General features: G+C 50.2%; 5 protein-coding genes across 5 annotated transcripts; all 5 read left to right on the plus strand.

The window, feature by feature from the left end:
- Positions 1 to 2697: 2697 nt before the first annotated feature.
- Positions 2698 to 3936, plus strand: BT62DRAFT_980042 (ArfGap-domain-containing protein; the record flags this gene model as incomplete). Its single annotated transcript, XM_043189484.1, has 5 exons — positions 2698 to 2810; positions 2857 to 2919; positions 2965 to 3022; positions 3069 to 3197; positions 3253 to 3936. The coding sequence occupies 5 exons, from the start codon at positions 2698 to 2700 to the stop codon at positions 3934 to 3936; spliced, it is 1047 nt and encodes a 348-aa protein (XP_043040974.1).
- An 81-nt stretch (positions 3937 to 4017) lies between these two features.
- On the plus strand, positions 4018 to 6100 carry BT62DRAFT_918778 (carboxyl transferase; the record flags this gene model as incomplete). Its single annotated transcript, XM_043184106.1, has 11 exons — positions 4018 to 4232; positions 4276 to 4529; positions 4570 to 4658; positions 4702 to 5175; positions 5219 to 5363; positions 5412 to 5459; positions 5511 to 5597; positions 5647 to 5663; positions 5713 to 5742; positions 5799 to 5860; positions 5911 to 6100. 11 exons carry the CDS (start codon positions 4018 to 4020, stop codon positions 6098 to 6100), a joined length of 1611 nt encoding a protein of 536 aa, XP_043040975.1.
- Positions 6101 to 7250: 1150 nt separating this feature from the next.
- BT62DRAFT_776434 (uncharacterized protein) lies at positions 7251 to 8894 on the plus strand. Its single transcript, XM_043182245.1, has 5 exons — positions 7251 to 7560; positions 7612 to 7688; positions 7738 to 8570; positions 8619 to 8671; positions 8720 to 8894. The coding sequence occupies exons 1-5, from the start codon at positions 7366 to 7368 to the stop codon at positions 8789 to 8791; spliced, it is 1230 nt and encodes a 409-aa protein (XP_043040976.1). The 5' UTR covers positions 7251 to 7365; the 3' UTR covers positions 8792 to 8894.
- A 951-nt stretch (positions 8895 to 9845) lies between these two features.
- Positions 9846 to 11454, plus strand: BT62DRAFT_930487 (uncharacterized protein). The gene is made up of 6 exons (XM_043185939.1): positions 9846 to 10067; positions 10117 to 10180; positions 10232 to 10308; positions 10355 to 11079; positions 11137 to 11189; positions 11245 to 11454. Exons 1-6 carry the CDS (start codon positions 10006 to 10008, stop codon positions 11308 to 11310), a joined length of 1047 nt encoding a protein of 348 aa, XP_043040977.1. The 5' UTR covers positions 9846 to 10005; the 3' UTR covers positions 11311 to 11454.
- An 18-nt stretch (positions 11455 to 11472) lies between these two features.
- On the plus strand, positions 11473 to 15542 carry BT62DRAFT_776682 (uncharacterized protein). Its single transcript, XM_043182246.1, has 18 exons — positions 11473 to 11899; positions 11964 to 12017; positions 12068 to 12153; positions 12202 to 12291; positions 12343 to 12501; positions 12560 to 12613; positions 12868 to 12945; positions 13000 to 13015; positions 13071 to 13153; positions 13213 to 13249; positions 13299 to 13417; positions 13475 to 13702; positions 13757 to 13999; positions 14049 to 14699; positions 14756 to 14939; positions 14994 to 15093; positions 15147 to 15402; positions 15460 to 15542. Exons 1-17 carry the CDS (start codon positions 11665 to 11667, stop codon positions 15250 to 15252), a joined length of 2523 nt encoding a protein of 840 aa, XP_043040978.1. The 5' UTR covers positions 11473 to 11664; the 3' UTR covers positions 15253 to 15402; positions 15460 to 15542.
- Positions 15543 to 16644: the final 1102 nt, after the last annotated feature.

Below are 16644 nucleotides of genomic sequence, written 5' to 3' on the forward strand. Positions count from 1 at the left end.
TGGGATAAGTAGAATTATACATGCGTACGTGATAAGTATACGCAGATCTGCATTTCGGCTTTACAACTTGTTCCTGATAATAGGGCAGCGATAGGCGCCCTCAGTTGTGTTGGGGTCCTTGTGGTGACGGGATCAGCCGAAGACAAGCTGTAGACTGGAATGCCATAAACCCGTTAACGAATATATAGCACTGGTGGTGGTGGTGGTAAACAGCAGTGTGATATATGAAACGGCCAGGAGCCGCCGGGTACGGGCATCAAAACGAGTTACGTTACAGACCAGGGACGTCGACGTCGCGTAAGTGTGTGTCAAAAACAAATTCAATTGGAGGAGGTGGGTGGGATTTCCGACCAACCCATACCTAAAGCGCCCGAACAAAAGAATGAATGAAAAAAGCGGCGACTGTGCTGTGCGTGGGGGTGAAACGTACCGCATCAGGGTTTCCCCCGACTGTGATGATAGGAGGACGGTCTTCGCTGAACTCCAAGTCCCAAGTACACATCCATCCGCATAGAGAAGTGACCGAGGATATCGGGGGCTTTTATCACCGGCCCAGACGGGACCGCGCAACTTGGCCAGCTCCTTCTACCGGTTAGCTAGTCTTTGTCCGGATCCGCAATGTTTCTTTTGTGACAGAACAGACCTTAGGCTTAGGCTGGAGCTTTGTGATTACCGAAGGACTTTGGAATGTCCCCCTTGTCAAAAGGCTGGACAGACCGATTTGGTTTCCGTCAACAAGCGCTCCGGGATGCGTTGAGTTCCTCTGTTACATATAGATGGAATGGCTAGTTTGGGAAGTCAATCCGATATTTGTTCCTCGCATTCGGGTCTTCGTGCGAGGATTGCATCAACTATTAGTGAGTCCGACTGACGGTTGTGCGAGAATGATTGAAGGACTGCGCTTTGAAAAGGTTTGGACAGACGGGCCTGTAACAAAACTTTGGTCGAGGAAGGGAGTGAGCTTTCCTCCGCAGCAATGATGGGGCGGTGCGTTCTCGCAGCGAAGGAGGTCTTTTAGAGTGAGTTGTGCGTATACCGCTTGCAATTTCAGAGACCAAGGGGAAGGGAACTAAACCCTCAGCGTTGGTATAGCAGTACGAGACCGAAGAGCGGAGAAATCTGACCATGACCTCGGATTCGGAGTCGGACTGAATGTGAGCTGTAGTCACGAACAAGAACAATAGCTAACATCTTATGCCCACCGCCATGCAATTTGGGAGAAGGATCATACCATATGATTTAAAGCACGCTTTGGATCGCTTCTGGTACTAACAGAACTGAAAGCCCCAAATGTGGCCCGTTCCCTTTGACAGACGGTCAAGTCGAATTATATGAAAAAGAGAGCGTGCAAATCCTTTCCATAAATTCAGGGAGAATGGAATACCTCTGCCGCAGCAACAACTTGTGGTACTGTATTCCTCCGATGGATCGTTGCATATGGTCGTGGAATCACTGAATACATTTCAGCCCATTGGCGAAGAGGGCCCTTTTTGTACTTTTTTTTTGAATCCAGAGAACAGTTGTGCCAAGTGCTAGTTCTTCCGCAGTCTGAGGCGTGAAAAGAGACGAAGGACGGATCCGTAATCCACTGGACGGCGGAGAACAGCAAGCAAATGGACATATGAACGTAGGCCGTGAGGTATCAGAGAGAGACAGCAGCCGTGGTTGAGAACACCCCAAGAGAGACGCGTCAAGTTGGAAACAGTCGTCTTTATTGAGAAGCATGAGCGCGACATTGTCACAAGCTGACACATAGACCTCGTACGTTATCTGAAAATTAAAGCTTCAAATTCCAAATGAATGCAACATTGCAGTTTAAAGCGAGGTGTTTAATCCATTAGGATTCGCATAAAGTAGGCTTCTCTTGATTTTGAGGTCAACCCCTGGTTACGAGTCGAAAACAGAACCCACTCGCGGTCGCTGTAATCCTATTCAGCAGACGGTGTTCCAGTAAGGACCAGATGACGATGCGGGCCGATCGACGGAGGAAATAAGGGAAATAAGATTCAATTGCAGGCGGTAATTATAATAAATGACTTTGAAAATCATCAAATCGTGAGGAGATCTGGACTGCCGTGTAGTGGAAAGATAAATCTTCCATTCTTTGTGAGATGAGGAGCGAACAGTAGATGATGGCCGGTAAAGAGAGGAACGCTGAATAGCAGGTCGGCCCGCACGGGAAAAGCATGATTGCGCCCGGATCTTCCTTAAGGATACGCGGGAAACCTGGAATTCGATAGCAGAAAAACGGAGAATAGCGAGCAAGTTGCCCAAATCGGTATAGTCGTAAGAAGAACTCGCGGGGCTATTAGATCGGTGGTATTGCTAGTGGGTCGATTTACATAATTGGTTGTTGAGAAGGAAAAAAAAAGTGGCAGGGGTTCGTCTTTCCAATAAACTATGGCCGACGAGAAGAGATGCGTGAGGCGATTCCGCGTGTGGAAGGCAAAATTTGCACCCGACGAAACTGACAATGAAGACCCGACATCTTAATGGTCAAACGGCTCTGCACTGGTAGATATTTAGGGAAGGGTTCGATGAAGAGCTGGGGGGGAGAATGAAATGCCGTGATCCTTGAGATGCGAATTTGTCGATGCATGACACGAGCTCTCGTCGACGATGTAGCGCGCTTCGAATGCGAATGGCAATAATTTCTCGCAGCCCAAAAAAGGAAAGTGTGGGTTCCGTTGTACCATCATGGACCAGACAGCTGCCAAAAAGAAGCTGCAAGAGCTGGTGAAGCGGGACGACCTTGGTAACCGTGTATGTGTCGACTGTGGGAGCCCCAATCCGCAGTGGGCCTCGTTGAGGTGCGCCTCATCCTTGCTGTGGACCTAATACTCAGCATGGTTGCAGCTTTGCAGTGTTCATGTGTCTGCAGTGTGCAGGCATGCATCGCGGTTTTGGGGTTCATATAACGTGCGTAACTCATCTTTTTGGTATCGCTAAACTGATATGGGACAGGTTCGTGCGGTCGCTGTCGATGGATACGTGGCAGGACGACCAGCTCAGGCGCATGCAAGTCAGTCGATCTGTATCTGTCTGAATTGGCTGGTTGACGATGGTAGCTCGGCGGAAACGGTCCGTTTCGCGAATTCATGCGGGGCTACAGACCGGTGGAACAGGGTGGCTACAGCGAATCGCAGAGTATACATGATACCTATCACTGCTGGGCAGCCACTCAGTATCGACAAAAAGTCTGTCTCATGTCTATTGTATCTGCTACTGCTACTGCTGCTAATTATTCTGCAGCTTGATTACGAGTTAATGGATAAGGAATGGTCGCCGTCCCCCCCACCAGAGCCCGCCTCGCCCGCCCTACGCAAGTCACGCAGGGCCGCCTCGTCTTCCCCAGCGCCTACCCCGCCCGTCCTCGACCAGAAACAGGCAAACGAAATCTACTTTTCTTCTTTAGGCCAGGCCAATGCCAACCGTCCCGACCACCTCCCTCCATCCCAAGGCGGACGATACCAGGGTTTCGGGAGCACCCCCCCACAGAATACACCCTCCACCACCGTCCAAGATAACCCAATGGCTGCCCTCAGTAAAGGATGGTCGTTTCTCTCTTCTGCAGTCATCGGCGCGTCCAAAGTCGTCAACGAGAACGTCATCCAGCCGGGTATGGAAAAGGTGTCGGATCCAGAGCTCCAGAGGAACGTCAAGGGCTACTTGGAGGGGGCAAAGAAGGGTGCTGTCAGTGTCGGCAGCTCTGCAAACGCGTGGGGCAAGACTCAGTTTGGGGTCGATGTCGCAGGCAGTGTCGGCGAGGTCGTAGGCAAGCTAGGTGGTGGACCAGCAAGGGAAGGCTATGGTGCTGTACCAACCGGGTGGGAAGGTGAGGGCCGGGGCTTGTATGCTGAGGCAGATGACGAAGCCCCGGCTCCTCCGCCAAAGAAGCCGGGCGATGGCTGGGACGACGACTGGAAGGAATTTTAGATTTTATAGATTCAGTTATTTATTCAAATTTATTAATTTGATTTTCTACGGCTTACCCCGCATTCATCCCTCCCCACATCCATGAATCGTATTATCCGACTCGCACGACGAAGTTACCATGCCTCCGTTCTGCCCTCCCGTATATCACCTGCATCTCCCGAGTTTCTCGCCAAAGCACAGGCAATGGACGACCTCGTCGCCGATCTCGACGCCAAGCTCGCAAGTGCCCGGCTCGGAGGAGGCGACAAGGCTGCACAGCGGATGACGAGCAAAGGAAAGCGCGTTCCCAGGGACAGGTAAGCTGCGTCTATATTGCACTTCTTACCTCACCACCAACAGGCTGAACTTCCTCCTCGACCCACACACGCCCTTTCTCGAGCTCTCGCCACTCGCTGCACACGACGTCTACCCAGGCGATTACGTCCCGGGAGCAGGCATTATCACTGGTATAGGCAGAATAAAGGGAAGAGAATGCATGGTCGTCATCAACGATCCGACCGTCAAAGGCGGCGCGTACTACCCGCTTACCGTAAAGAAGCATCTCCGTGCCCAAGAGATCGCCAGGGAGAACGGCCTGCCGTGTATTTACCTCGGTGCGCCTTTTTGCCTTGTCCTCAACGTCTATCGAATCAGTCCCAGTCGAGTCGGGCGGCGCAGCACTCCCACACCAAGCCAATGTCTTTCCGGATAAAGACCATTTCGGGAGGATCTTCTACAACATGGTACGCGCCTCTTCTCATCTATCTACCCTTATTCATTTTATAGGCCCAAATGTCCGCCCTCGGTATCCCCCAAATCGCCTCTGTTCACGGTATAAGCGTCGCGGGGGGCGCCTACGTCCCAGCAATGGCCGACGAGAACGTCATCGTCCAGAACCAAGGGCGCATCTTCCTCGCTGGTCCCCCGCTCGTGAGGGCTGCGACCGGCGAACAAGTCGGCGAGGAGGACTTGGGCGGCGGCCGCATGCATTCTACAGAGAGCGGCGTGACGGATCATTTGGCGAGGGATGACGAGCATGCAATCGACATTGTTCGTGGTGTCGTTGGGGATCTGGGCCAAGGCAACGAGAGGATCCCGGATGCCGTCCCGGAGGATCCGCTGTATCCCACCACCGAGCTTCATGGTATCGTGGGTAGCGACATCCGCCAGGCTTTTGATATGCGCGATGTCATTGCACGCTTGGTTGATGGCAGTCGCTTGAGGGAGTTTAAGAAAGAGTATGGGCCGACTATCATTACTGTGAGATTATTAATCCTATATCAACCAGTACTCATTCTTGCAGGGTTTTGCGCATATACACGGCTACCAAGTAGGCATCATCGCCAACAACGGCATCCTCTTCTCCCCCTCTGCGTTGAAAGCAACACATTTCATACAGATCTGCGAACAGAGAGGGGTGCCGTTGGTGTTTTTGGTCAATGTCACAGGTAGGCGCGCTTGCGTTCTTAAGACATTTGATTTTATTTGGGTTGTAGGTTACATGGTAGGTTCCAAAGCGGAGCGAGGGGGGATAGCCAAAGATGGTACGTACTCCCCAGCTGCATTGAGCGTGTCGTTCCATAAACTTGGTGTAGGTGCAAAGATGGTCAGAGCCGTTGCCTGTGCTACTGTCCCCAAGTTTACTGTCATCGTCGGCGGGAGCTTTGGAGCGGGCAATTACGGTGTGTACATAGTACGCTCTGTAGTTCACTTATTCATTCATTAATTCAGGCATGGCCGGTCGAGCGGTAAGCCCTACCTCCACACTCTGCACTAACGTTAACCCCCACTCGGCAGTACTCCCCGAGGTTCCTGTGGATGTGGCCTGTACGTTATCTACACTCCAATCCTAGTCTGATTTAAATAACACAAATATCCCACAGAACGCCAAAGTATCCGTGATGGGCTCCGCGCAGCTATCACAGGTCATGACATCCGTGTCCAAGTGAGTCTTTTTTTGCCCTTTATTCCTCCTCTGTGACCTCGTTGTCCCAGGGACCCGACACAGCACGCAACACTCAAGACTGAGATCGAGGAGCAGAGCACGGCGTTGTATTCGACGGCGAGGCTGTGGGACGATGGGATTGTGGCTCCTAGGGATACGAGAGACGTTTTAGGCTTGGCGTTGGGTGTTGCGGGTGGGAGGTGCAGGGATTTGGGTGGGTTTGGAGTGTTCAGGATGTAGAAATTTTTTAGATTGTGATGAGCCATAGGAATGACAGCAAATAATATAAAATGCACCCAACAGCGTGCATGGTAATATGACGGAGTGGTTAAGGCGTTAGGTCTAGACATTGTACTTTGTCTAAATGTGTTTTCTAGTCCGCACGGGTATGGGTTCTACTCCTACTGTTGTCATTTGGATATTCTGTGCTTATTTTGAATCTTACAAAATGTCTCGGACGACGGACACCCTCAGTGAAACGACCAGTAGGGGAAGTTGGAAAGCATTTTCGTGTAATTTTACTGTGCTTCCCTCTCACAGAATAGTATCTACTTTTGTACTAAACTCATCCTTTCTATACACTCCTAGTGGGCAAACAATTTGCCGCCTGATGAATACGGTTCCGCATCTAACCTTTTTTTGAGTGCCTGCGGACATCCCGAATCAACAGTTAATATTAATGTGACCGAGGCTTCACTTCCTCCTGAATGTGTTGTTCTTCGGAGGCTTTGCCTCAGCGCAGATTGTGACGGAGGCCGATTCTGTGCAGGGCGATCGCGTGGATGCAACGGAGAACATCATCAGGAATGGAGTGTCATTATCGTGAGAGTTGATGGCAAAATGACCATCAGGCCTGCTGCTGCGAATGTCGGTCCAGGGGGGGGCAAATATTTAGTGTAGTTGGGCGAGTTGGGACGATAAGAACAGCAATGGAACAGGAGAGCTTGGAGCATCGAAAACGTGCTGGTTTAAGCTTAGGGTCACAGATAGCAGAAAGCCTTGAGGGACCGATAAAGTGGATACAAGGACCAGCACAGAGGATCTGACCAAGTCGTGGGATAACAGAAGGATGTCAGATTGCAACAAAAATTCGAGCTAGAGTCGGGATCGATGCAGACATTCCAAGCTCAGGCTCTGCATCCCCGCTTCTCCGTTCGTAGTCGGTTAATACAACTCGAAAAAAAAAAGACCGTTCAGCAGAAGGCAGGAAGACGGCCGGGTACTCGAAGCCCGGTTCAATTGTTGTTCAAGAACCGGAATACCACACCAGAATAACGGTACAATGAAGGCGACCCCGACGTGGCTGTGCTTTAAAACGCGCTTGGGATTGAACCACGACCGACATCGAGCCCAGCGACAACGTTGTTCCCTGGAGCAGGTTGCTGTCGGCATATCGCGCAAGTGCAGCGTGACTAGATTATTCAAATTGATCGTCGTTCCTATCACTGGCTCTCCTTCCCTCCTCCTTCCTTCTCTTCTCTCTCCTCGGATGATCCAACAAACGAATGCTCGTCAGGTTGGGACAGGTCTTCGTGGAGGGGCCGTGGATACTTCAGAACTTACATGGGGTCAGTGGTCTGGGCGAAAGTGAGCGTTTATTCCTTGCCATAGTCTGCTTTGCCTCTGATTTTCGTAGGTTATACGCCCTCGAGGTCATTCAGAATCCGCTAAGAGCTCGAATGTGTGGTTTTGGTGACAAGGTTGGCTGATTCATTTGGAGATATCAATTGGAAATCAATGTATATATGCAGGATCGACGACCGTTAGCACCAGCAGCAGTGGTGAAGATGGTGGTCAAGCGAGATGACGATAGTACTGTTGACGTCGAGTATGTGTCTCTGTTTTTTTATCGATTAGCATAGTTCACCTCCCTCCAGCGACGTGGATTGCTCCTTTTTCCTTGTAACAGTCGATCTCTGGTCTGGGGACGGGAAACAAGAGATGAACCTAGTCTTACATCCTTCTTCGTCCGAACGATACGTCCAGCAGACGCCAAAGTCAAGTAGCAGCAGCAGGCGGCGTACATCCAAAAGTGGACAACCGCCTAACCCTACTCGAACGCCGACACCGACACCGACACCAACGTCCCCCGAGCAGCCGTACCCACCATACCCGACACCTACTACGAACGACCTCGCATATCAGGAGACTACCCCGACATGGGGCTACCCCAGTACGTCCTTCCCACAACCGCCTCAGCAACCTTCCCAGTCTTTCGGCCGAGAACCATGGCAAGTCGACCCCGACAACTCCGAAGGGCCTGAATACCGTCCATGGACTGCAGAGGCGTACTCCAATCCTCCACCACCACCGCCACCCAACCCAAATCCTAATCCAAGTCCAGGTTCGTATTGGGAACCGGCTGCTCCCGCCCCTACGTCTCCGTCTGTAGCCAAGGAGAAGCGACCCCCGCCTATACCGCCTCTGCCCCGACACACATATACGCGCACTCTCGTCGGTCCGCTATCTGCAAATGCCACTCGCCTTCTGGACGAACACCGCAAGCCAGGGATATTCTTCCTCTTCCAGGACCTGTCCGTTCGCACTGAGGGTACATTTCGCCTGCGTCTGAGGCTGATGAACGTAGGTGCTCCCCCTGCGCCTGAAGCGGGGGCATCGGCGGTGCATACAGACGTGTCGCCTGTGCTGGCGCAGACGTTCACAGAGCCCTTTACGGTGTTTTCGGCAAAGAGGTTCCCTGGTGTTCCGGGTATGTGTGGGTTTTTATGGTGTGGTGTGGTGACTGATGGTTTTGTAGATACGACGGCGTTGTCTATTGCCCTTGGGAATCAGGGGCAGAAACTTCCTTTGGTGAGTGTTTGGATAAGCGGGGGTGTGTGTGGTTAATGAGATTTGTAGCGGAACCGACATGGGTCGAATAAACGACGACGACACGATTCTGGTTCGGAGGACGACTCGGATGGGGAGTAGTAGGATGGGATGGACATATAGATTTGGTTTATTCGTTGGTGTTTCCTGCATCTGTAAGATTTATTGATGTATTTTTTTTTGTATATCGGAAGAATTTATGGTATCTTTATGGTGGAGGTTTATCAGTGTCTTCCATCTTCGATTTGTACTGTGTCTTTCTAGTCTACGGTGATCCTGTGGTTCGTCCATACGCTACTTCCCCTTTCTTATCTCATTTCTTTTGGTTTAGGTATAGTTGGTCGAGCTCTCTGAAAATATGACATCGCCGTTAACCCCGACTCAAAATATTCCTTGTATTCGTGTTTTTTGTTTACGATCCCGTACGGCGATCCGGTGGCTCTCAGACCCCGCGAAAGTATCCGTGATGGGTTCCAGACGGCACTCGCAGGTCTTGACATCCGTGTCCAAGTATGATGACTCGAGTTGCCTAACAGCCTGCCAGCGGGGATCCAGAGAGGCACGAGATGATGATCAAGGACGGTGCTGTCTTGACAGGGTGAGAGTTATACGGCTCTTGCAGTTGATAGTGAGGGAAAAGATGAGTGGATCGATCCTATATCCTCGAGCCGGACTCAGATTGTTGGGTTTATCCCTGCCAATGCTATGATCATGGTATGTATTTTGTTCTTCGTTGCCTCGATCCCAACATCAAGGCCAGAGTTTTCTCTACTCTGCATGTATTTTCCGTTTGTTTTCCGTAGATTTTGCCAGTACAAAACAACTGCCATCCATTTGGTAATGAGAAAGGGCGTATTGTATACAAAGGCGCCACAGGATACGACTTTCAATTGATTAGGAATGGGTGTTTGGTCCTTGCAATTGCTTTTTAGTGCAGCGGCGATGTTTGGCTCTGATGAATTTCTCAGCCTAGTCAATACAAGGCAATCAATGAGTATTCGACCCCATTTTAGATGGGAGGGCGCTGCAGACGAAGCTACCGGGTGATTGTAAGTGGTCGAGGACCGGCTGAGTATGTACCACGCCAGAGTAATGGTACTTGGCCATGGAGCCGTGTTCGACGCGTCTGAGTGGCTGTGCCCCGGAGCGCGCTCTGCCGATCTACAACCCACTGCGCCGAGGCCCCGCTAGCGACGAGAGTATATTGAATTGATTGTCGGGATATCGCACAAGGGCAGCGTGATTATATATTTATTTCGTGTCGTTATGGGTCACCTTTCTTATCCTCCATCTCGTCCTAATGATAAAGCAAACGGATGCCAGCACTGGCCTCCACTGATAGTTCAGAATTTACGTGGGGTCGGTGGTCTGGGAGCAAGTGAGCATTTATCTCTATTAGTCTTCCAGCTTGTCTCTGATTTTCTTAGGTTATACGCCCTCGAGGTCATTCAGAATCCGCTAAGAGCTCGAATGTGTGGTTTTGGTGACAAGGTTGGCTGATTCATTTGGAGATATCAATTGGAAATCAATGTATATATGCAGGATCGACGACCGTTAGCACCAGCAGCAGTGGTGAAGATGGTGGTCAAGCGAGATGACGATAGTACTGTTGACGTCGAGTATGTGTCTGTTTTTTATCGATTAGCATAGTTCATCTCCCTTCAGCGATATAGATTGTTCCTTCTTCCTCGTGACAGTCGACCTCTGGTCTGGGGACGGGAAACAAGAGACGAACTTGGTCCTACACCCCTCCTTGGCCGAACGATACGTCCAGCAGACCAAGCGGCGCACATCTAGAAGCGGACAGCCGCCCAACCCGACTCGAACACCCACGCCGCCGCCTACTATGACCACCGACCTCGTATATCTGGAGCCTGCCCCACCACCTCCCCAGCAACCTCCCCAGTCTTTTGGCCAAGAATGGCAAGTGAAACCCGACAACTCCGAAGGGCCTGAATGGACTGCGGACAATCTCAATTCGCTACCAAATCCAAGTTCTAGTCCATCGGAAAATGTATACTATGAACTTCCCACCCCCGTTTCCCCTTCCCCGTCTATGTCCAAAGAAAAACTGTCCCGATCCACTGATCTCTCCATCCCGCCCCTCCCCCGACATACCTATACTCGTACTCTTATCGGTCCGCTCTCTGCCAATGCAACCCGTCTCATTGATGGGCACCGCAAGCCAGGGATATTCTTCCTCTTCCAGGACCTGTCCGTTCGCACTGAGGGTACCTTTCGCCTGCGCCTCAGGCTGATGAACGTAGGTGCTCCCCCCGCGCCTGAAGCGGGGGCCTCAACGGTGCATATGGGCATGTCGCCTGTGCTGGCGCAGACGTTCACGGAGCCCTTTACGGTGTTTTCGGCAAAGAGGTTCCCTGGTGTTCCGGGTACGTGTGTTTTTTCTTGCGTTTGTTTGGATTAGTGGCAATGATGCTTTTCTGTAGATACGACAGTGCTGTCTGTTGCCCTTGCGAATCAGGGACAAAAGCTCCCGCTGGTGAGAGCTAGTATCTGGTGTGTTAGTACGTGGCTAATAAAAGTCGGATTTGAAGCGAAATCGCCATCGGTCGAGTACGCGTCGGCGTAATTCTGCTTCAGAGGATTCAGATGTGGAGTAGGACTGGGTGGAGTTACGGATCCTTTTTATTCGTGTTTACTGCACTTTTTTTGTATCGGAAGAATGTAATATGGTCCTTTTATACTAATTGGTGCAAAGGTTGGATGGAGGTTTGTTAGCTATTTATCTTATAACATGATTTAACTTTCCTACGTACGAGGAGCCTCCCTCCAATGGCTGCAAAGTGGATGTTATTTTCGTAGAAATAGGGGCCATCTCTATTTGTGTCCAAGTATGACATCATCGTGAGATTCCTAACCAGTTCCTAACCTTGTTTTCACTGCACGACTCTCAGCTCAACTTGAACCCGTACCTCCATGTCGCTCTCTCTGCACTCATTCACACCATAATAACAATGAAACCGGAAAAGAGCATCGAACCCCTCCCAGATTCTACACGGAGCAAAATCCGGTCCACTCAGATCCTCACCTCCCTCCCTCAAATCGTGTCCGAGCTCATGCAGAATTCACTTGACGCAGGGGCGAGGCATGTCGATATCGGTGTAGACTGTGAGGGGTGGACATGCTGGGTGAGGGATGATGGGCCTGGGATGAGCAAGGATGCACTGGCTAGTATCGAGGGGCGGTACGGTGCGTAATGGGAATCGGTAGTAGAACACGAGTATCGCTAAGTGCTTACCAGCCACATCGAAAGCGTACGATCCGGAATCGTTAAATGTCTTGTCAACATTTGGGTTTCGCGGCGAAGGTGCGTCATTATGGTGACTTGGTTAGCTTAGTACCAACCAGTACGAGTAGCTCTCGCATCGGCTGCCGATTTATGCTGTCTGGAGATATCCTCGCGGACGGCCGTGTCGAGGGAGACGTGGTCTGTCATACTCAAGGTAAATGGCACGCGGGACTTGGGTCTTCCATGTTTCTCACTTTTTCAGGGTGGCAAGACATTGTATTCTGGCGCCGCCGTGCGATGGAGGAGAGAGACACCAGGGACGGTCCTTTGTGCTCGTGATGCCTTTTACAACGTGTTTTGTCCTTCCCGTATGCGCATATAGCCTGTGACTGACAATCTTCAGCTTCCCGTCCGACGGCGCTCCCACCCTTCCCCAGCCCGGACACTGGAACTAATCAAGCAGGAAATCGAGACCTACGCGTTGCTCTTTCCTGCTGTTGCTTTCTCGCTGGAGAATACGAATGCGGTTAGGAACGATGGGCTTGTGCTAAAGGTTCCCAAAGTTTGTTGTCTTTCGCTCTAGCTGGGTGTCTTTCTTGTTGATCAAGGCGTCGCTGCAGACGCCGTCGACCCTTTGTACATTCCGGCATTTATTTGGCAAGGCTTTGGTGCAGGTATGTGCTCTCTCTTGTCGCGACGATGGCCTATATGCTTTCGGCGGAAGGACAGCCGCATCTTGGCCGTTCTGTCTCAAAGACTGGAGTTTCCGGCGCCTGAAATTCAGTCTTTTTGGATGCCGGACTTTGTTTGCCTCTCTGAGAACGAGTCTAGGAAATAAGACTTGGTCATATCTCGTTTTGCCGCCGCTCAATTACTCGGGACCCGTACATAAATTTGCGTTTGTTAAGATTTTAACATCAGTTCCCAGCATGTCGACGAAATCAATCTCACCGCAGATAGCCTGACGCTCGAAGGCTTTATCAGCTTGGACGGTGCGCCATCCAAAGTGCGTCATAAATATATTTGCATTTGCCTTGTCAATCAATATCTGTTCTCACAGGCATATCAATATTTATGTATTTATTTTTGCGCCGTTAGTGTTGTGATCTGTTAACTGATATGTTTTGGAAGACGTCAACAAGCATCCCATAGATGTAGGGGATTTACACCGGTTTATTGATACAAAATTTGCCGCGAGTACATTCGCGAAGCATGTATGTAGCAATTTTCCGCAGATTTCCCTTGGGATGACTCACTTGTCCCCTTTGCACAGGCTTATAGCGAAACCGGGGAGACGAGTCTGCGCCCAAGTAAGCAACCTCCTGTATCGGGGGATAATCATCTCAGCACAGTCCATAGCCTTCCGGAGATCTCCCAGAAAGGCGGAGAAAAAACCCGTTTACGTCTTGAATTTGACTCTGCCGCCGCGTGAAGTAGACAACTGCCTTGAACCAGCAAAAGGAGACATCCATTTTCAGGTATTCTCTATTATCCGGTTTCGTGATACCATCTTCCTACCCCTTGTTTCTTTGCAGAACAAAGACACCGTGTTCGCTCTTCTATCTAATGCTATTCAGTCATTCCTGTCCCGTCATGGGTTTTCCTCTAATGTGAGAGAGGGAAGCGCAACAGACGACGCGTCCTCGTCCCCTCGTAAACGGAGAAAAACTGATATTGACGACTCGGGATATGTTTCTGATGACGCGGTACATGGAGGCGGCCTAGAATTACAGCGCACCGCCACACCGTTGTTCATCAGACGGGTATGTTTTTCGATCAGGCGTACCATATATACATTGAGATATTTCAATTATCAGGAGGAACGTAATACCGTGCCGGGCGAGTTTGTTTGGACTGACCCAACAACAGGGCAAGGCTTTGTTGTGAACAACCGTACGGGCAACTCGCGGGCTTGCGAGAATGCTATTTCAGGAGGAAGTGATGATGTGAGGGATGCTAAGTCCCGAATATCTAACTCTAGGACCACTTTTTGTCCCTCAAAACATGCTTCTGGAGTTAAGACACTTGAGATGCCAGAGTGGATTCAAGAGGCCCTTGAAGTCAGTTTGGCTTCCGCATTCATTTGTTCGGTGCTCATTTTTTTGACAGGCCAACAATGTTTATACCCAGACTGAACGCAAAATACCCTCTATTAGTATTATCGACTCCACACTGTGGCTGAATTCACAAGACGCTTCAGGGCGCAAGAATCCCTCTCACGGTTCCCAATCCTCTCGCTATTTCCCTTCCGGACAGCACAATCCGATGACTTATGCCATGACCACCGGTGGATCTTCATGTCATCGATATCGAAAGGAGGACCTAAGAAATGCCCATGTCATAAATCAGGTGGACCGGAAGTTCATAGCCTGCCTTATCAGTGACACCGGCCAAATCGAAGGTGGCGCTCGACATGGACGGGCACTTGTTCTTATCGACCAGCATGCTGCTGACGAACGCATACGGGTCGAAAGATTTCTGAAAATACTTTGCTCGGGCTTTTTGTATAGTCAGAAGGGAGGTCAAGATAAGACTAGGATGGTAGAGACTAGGGTACTTTCTCCGACAGTACCTATACTTCTAACGAGACACGAAGCGATTCAATTCGCCCGCGGACCGCAAGTCCAGCGTGCACTGCGCTATTGGGGCTTCGGATTCTGTGGGCTGGATGAAGTCGAGTCTGAGTCAGAGCCAGGTTCCGATGAAAGTGGATATATACAAATCATGGTGGAGACTATACCGGAGGTCGTTGGGAATAAGGTCGGGGGAGTATTATCAATTCGACTTCTTCCGTGCGCTAACACAGGTACAACCAGCTCCTAGTCGGGGACGAACTGCGTGATTTGGTCAAGGGATCTCTGTCCAATCCAGACCTGTCCGGTGATCCTGCCGTTGAAGATAGTACACCAGAGTCGGATGAAAATAGTTTTGTTTGGTTAAAAGCTCTGAGATGGTGCCCCCGAGAACTCTTGGATTTAGTTAATTCAAAGGCCTGTAGAGGTGATCTTGTTTACGTTTGGTTTTAAGGTGGTTGACTCGACTTTTTCTTTACAGGTGCCATTATGTTTAATGACGCGCTTAGTATGGCACAGTGTGAACGGCTGGTGCTGCAATTGGCTAGTACTGCGTTTCCATTTCAGTGCGCACATGGAAGGTCGGTCGGGCTGTTCTCACATGCTGTTTTAGGTGACGAAGGGTTTACTACAGACCGTCTTTGGTACCATTGACTGATATATCGAGGGACGCGACTGGATCGAAGGGGGGTCGCATAAGTTGGTCACAGCTTGAACATACGGAGAGTAACCTCCATTAGGAACCAGCATTATAGATACCGGGTATGGTATACAGTCTTGCCCTATTGTCCTGGTTTGTACCTTCTATACTGGACGAAATCGTAATTTTTAAAGAACCCTATCTAGGGTTAGGCAAGATCATTGGATCGAGGGGGGAAACAGTGCCTTCGGTGAGTGCACCGTGCTATCTCGACGGATTTGTACATAAAAATCCCATATGTGCTTAGGTGACGCCACAATGACCGAGGCACAGCTTATGACGACTTTTGCCACTTGTCGGGGACAAGTAAGATAAAGGCGCGACTCAGACGAGGTATTTGTCATGTTGTGCTATTGCTATCTTTAAACTCGAGCTGTTTCCGTGGAACTAGATCGAACTGAATGGATTTCTGGAGCGGCAGAAGCAAAATACCCAGTACCCGTACCCACCCTGCCCTATGAGCAAGCGACCTTGTGCATGTGGATACAGCCTTTCGTACGCGGCATGTACTCCGTCCGATTCCCGACTCAAATGATCGAGTGATCGAGAATCGAAGTTGTTACTAAACCCAGTCTCCTGTGAATTTGTGTTGATGGATCTAAAGTTTTAGACGGATTACAATGGTAACCTTGATCATGATCTGTATGTACGTACGGTCAATAATGAAAATGAGCATTGTAACGCTTCAGTCTGATCTTGCTATAGGTGATTTACAAGGGCGGCTTCGAATTACGGAACAGTGGGACGGAGATGAGTTTTTAACTTTTTATAGCGATGTGCTGCGCAGAACCAGAGCTGCTGACAGATGGCTTGAATGAAATTAAGGAAGGGATTGGGAAGGGGCCTGGTGGTGGCTTGGCGCAATGGTCATCAAGAGGAAGAGGAAGAGGAAGATGGATTCCAAGCGCATCACCGTTCGTTTATTGACTATCGGGGCCGCTAACCGGTCCGAAGCGATATCTAATTTGCTATCGATTGGCCGTGAATATATCTCGTAGTGAGATAGTTCCCAAGGACTTGGAACCTGATTAGAAGCTTGATGTCTTCGTCCTGGAAGATAGGCCTTGACCAAATATGTCGTATTTGTCGGCTAGGGCGGTAGAAGGGCGAACATTGTTTGTCTGCCGGGGAAATATTGATTGATGTATTCTGATATGCCTTAGGAATTCTGCCGAAGGCACACCGATAAGTCAGCAGACGCAATCCCGAGGGTTGATCGTTAGTGGGTGCAGACACTGTGCGAAAGTTCCTTGCCCGGCAATCTCATTCATTTCCACGGGCGGGATTCACACAAGCAAAGTGTATCCGAATCAAGCCGTTGTCTAGACTCGACATTGTAGCGCCACTTAGAAATCTTCTCTCTCAGTTCCATAAGACAGATTCATTCGCAGAAGATCTACATCATCGAATAGGAGCTCACAAGGTTGTCCCT

This window comes from Guyanagaster necrorhizus (genome assembly GCF_019112545.1).
Source record: "Guyanagaster necrorhizus MCA 3950 unplaced genomic scaffold BT62scaffold_9, whole genome shotgun sequence".
NCBI lineage: Eukaryota > Fungi > Basidiomycota > Agaricomycetes > Agaricales > Physalacriaceae > Guyanagaster > Guyanagaster necrorhizus.

What these genes read in the sequence shown, in the direction of transcription:
- BT62DRAFT_776434 (XM_043182245.1), top strand. Translation starts at nt 7,366, where the DNA reads ATGCTCGTCAGGTTGGGACAGGTCTTCGTGGAGGGGCCGTGGATACTT. An exon ending in TGTGTGGTTTTGGTGACAAG is followed by an intron (nt 7,561 to 7,611) that starts GTTGGCTGATTC and finishes GTATATATGCAG; the next exon opens with GATCGACGACCGTTAGCACC. An exon ending in GAGGTTCCCTGGTGTTCCGG is followed by an intron (nt 8,571 to 8,618) that starts GTATGTGTGGGT and finishes ATGGTTTTGTAG; the next exon opens with ATACGACGGCGTTGTCTATT.
- BT62DRAFT_930487 (XM_043185939.1), top strand. Translation starts at nt 10,006, where the DNA reads ATGCCAGCACTGGCCTCCACTGATAGTTCAGAATTTACGTGGGGTCGG. An exon ending in GATAGTACTGTTGACGTCGA is followed by an intron (nt 10,309 to 10,354) that starts GTATGTGTCTGT and finishes ATCTCCCTTCAG; the next exon opens with CGATATAGATTGTTCCTTCT. An exon ending in GAGGTTCCCTGGTGTTCCGG is followed by an intron (nt 11,080 to 11,136) that starts GTACGTGTGTTT and finishes GCTTTTCTGTAG; the next exon opens with ATACGACAGTGCTGTCTGTT.
- BT62DRAFT_776682 (XM_043182246.1), top strand. Translation starts at nt 11,665, where the DNA reads ATGAAACCGGAAAAGAGCATCGAACCCCTCCCAGATTCTACACGGAGC. An exon ending in TAGTATCGAGGGGCGGTACG is followed by an intron (nt 11,900 to 11,963) that starts GTGCGTAATGGG and finishes CCACATCGAAAG; the next exon opens with CGTACGATCCGGAATCGTTA. An exon ending in CACCGTTGTTCATCAGACGG is followed by an intron (nt 13,703 to 13,756) that starts GTATGTTTTTCG and finishes TTCAATTATCAG; the next exon opens with GAGGAACGTAATACCGTGCC.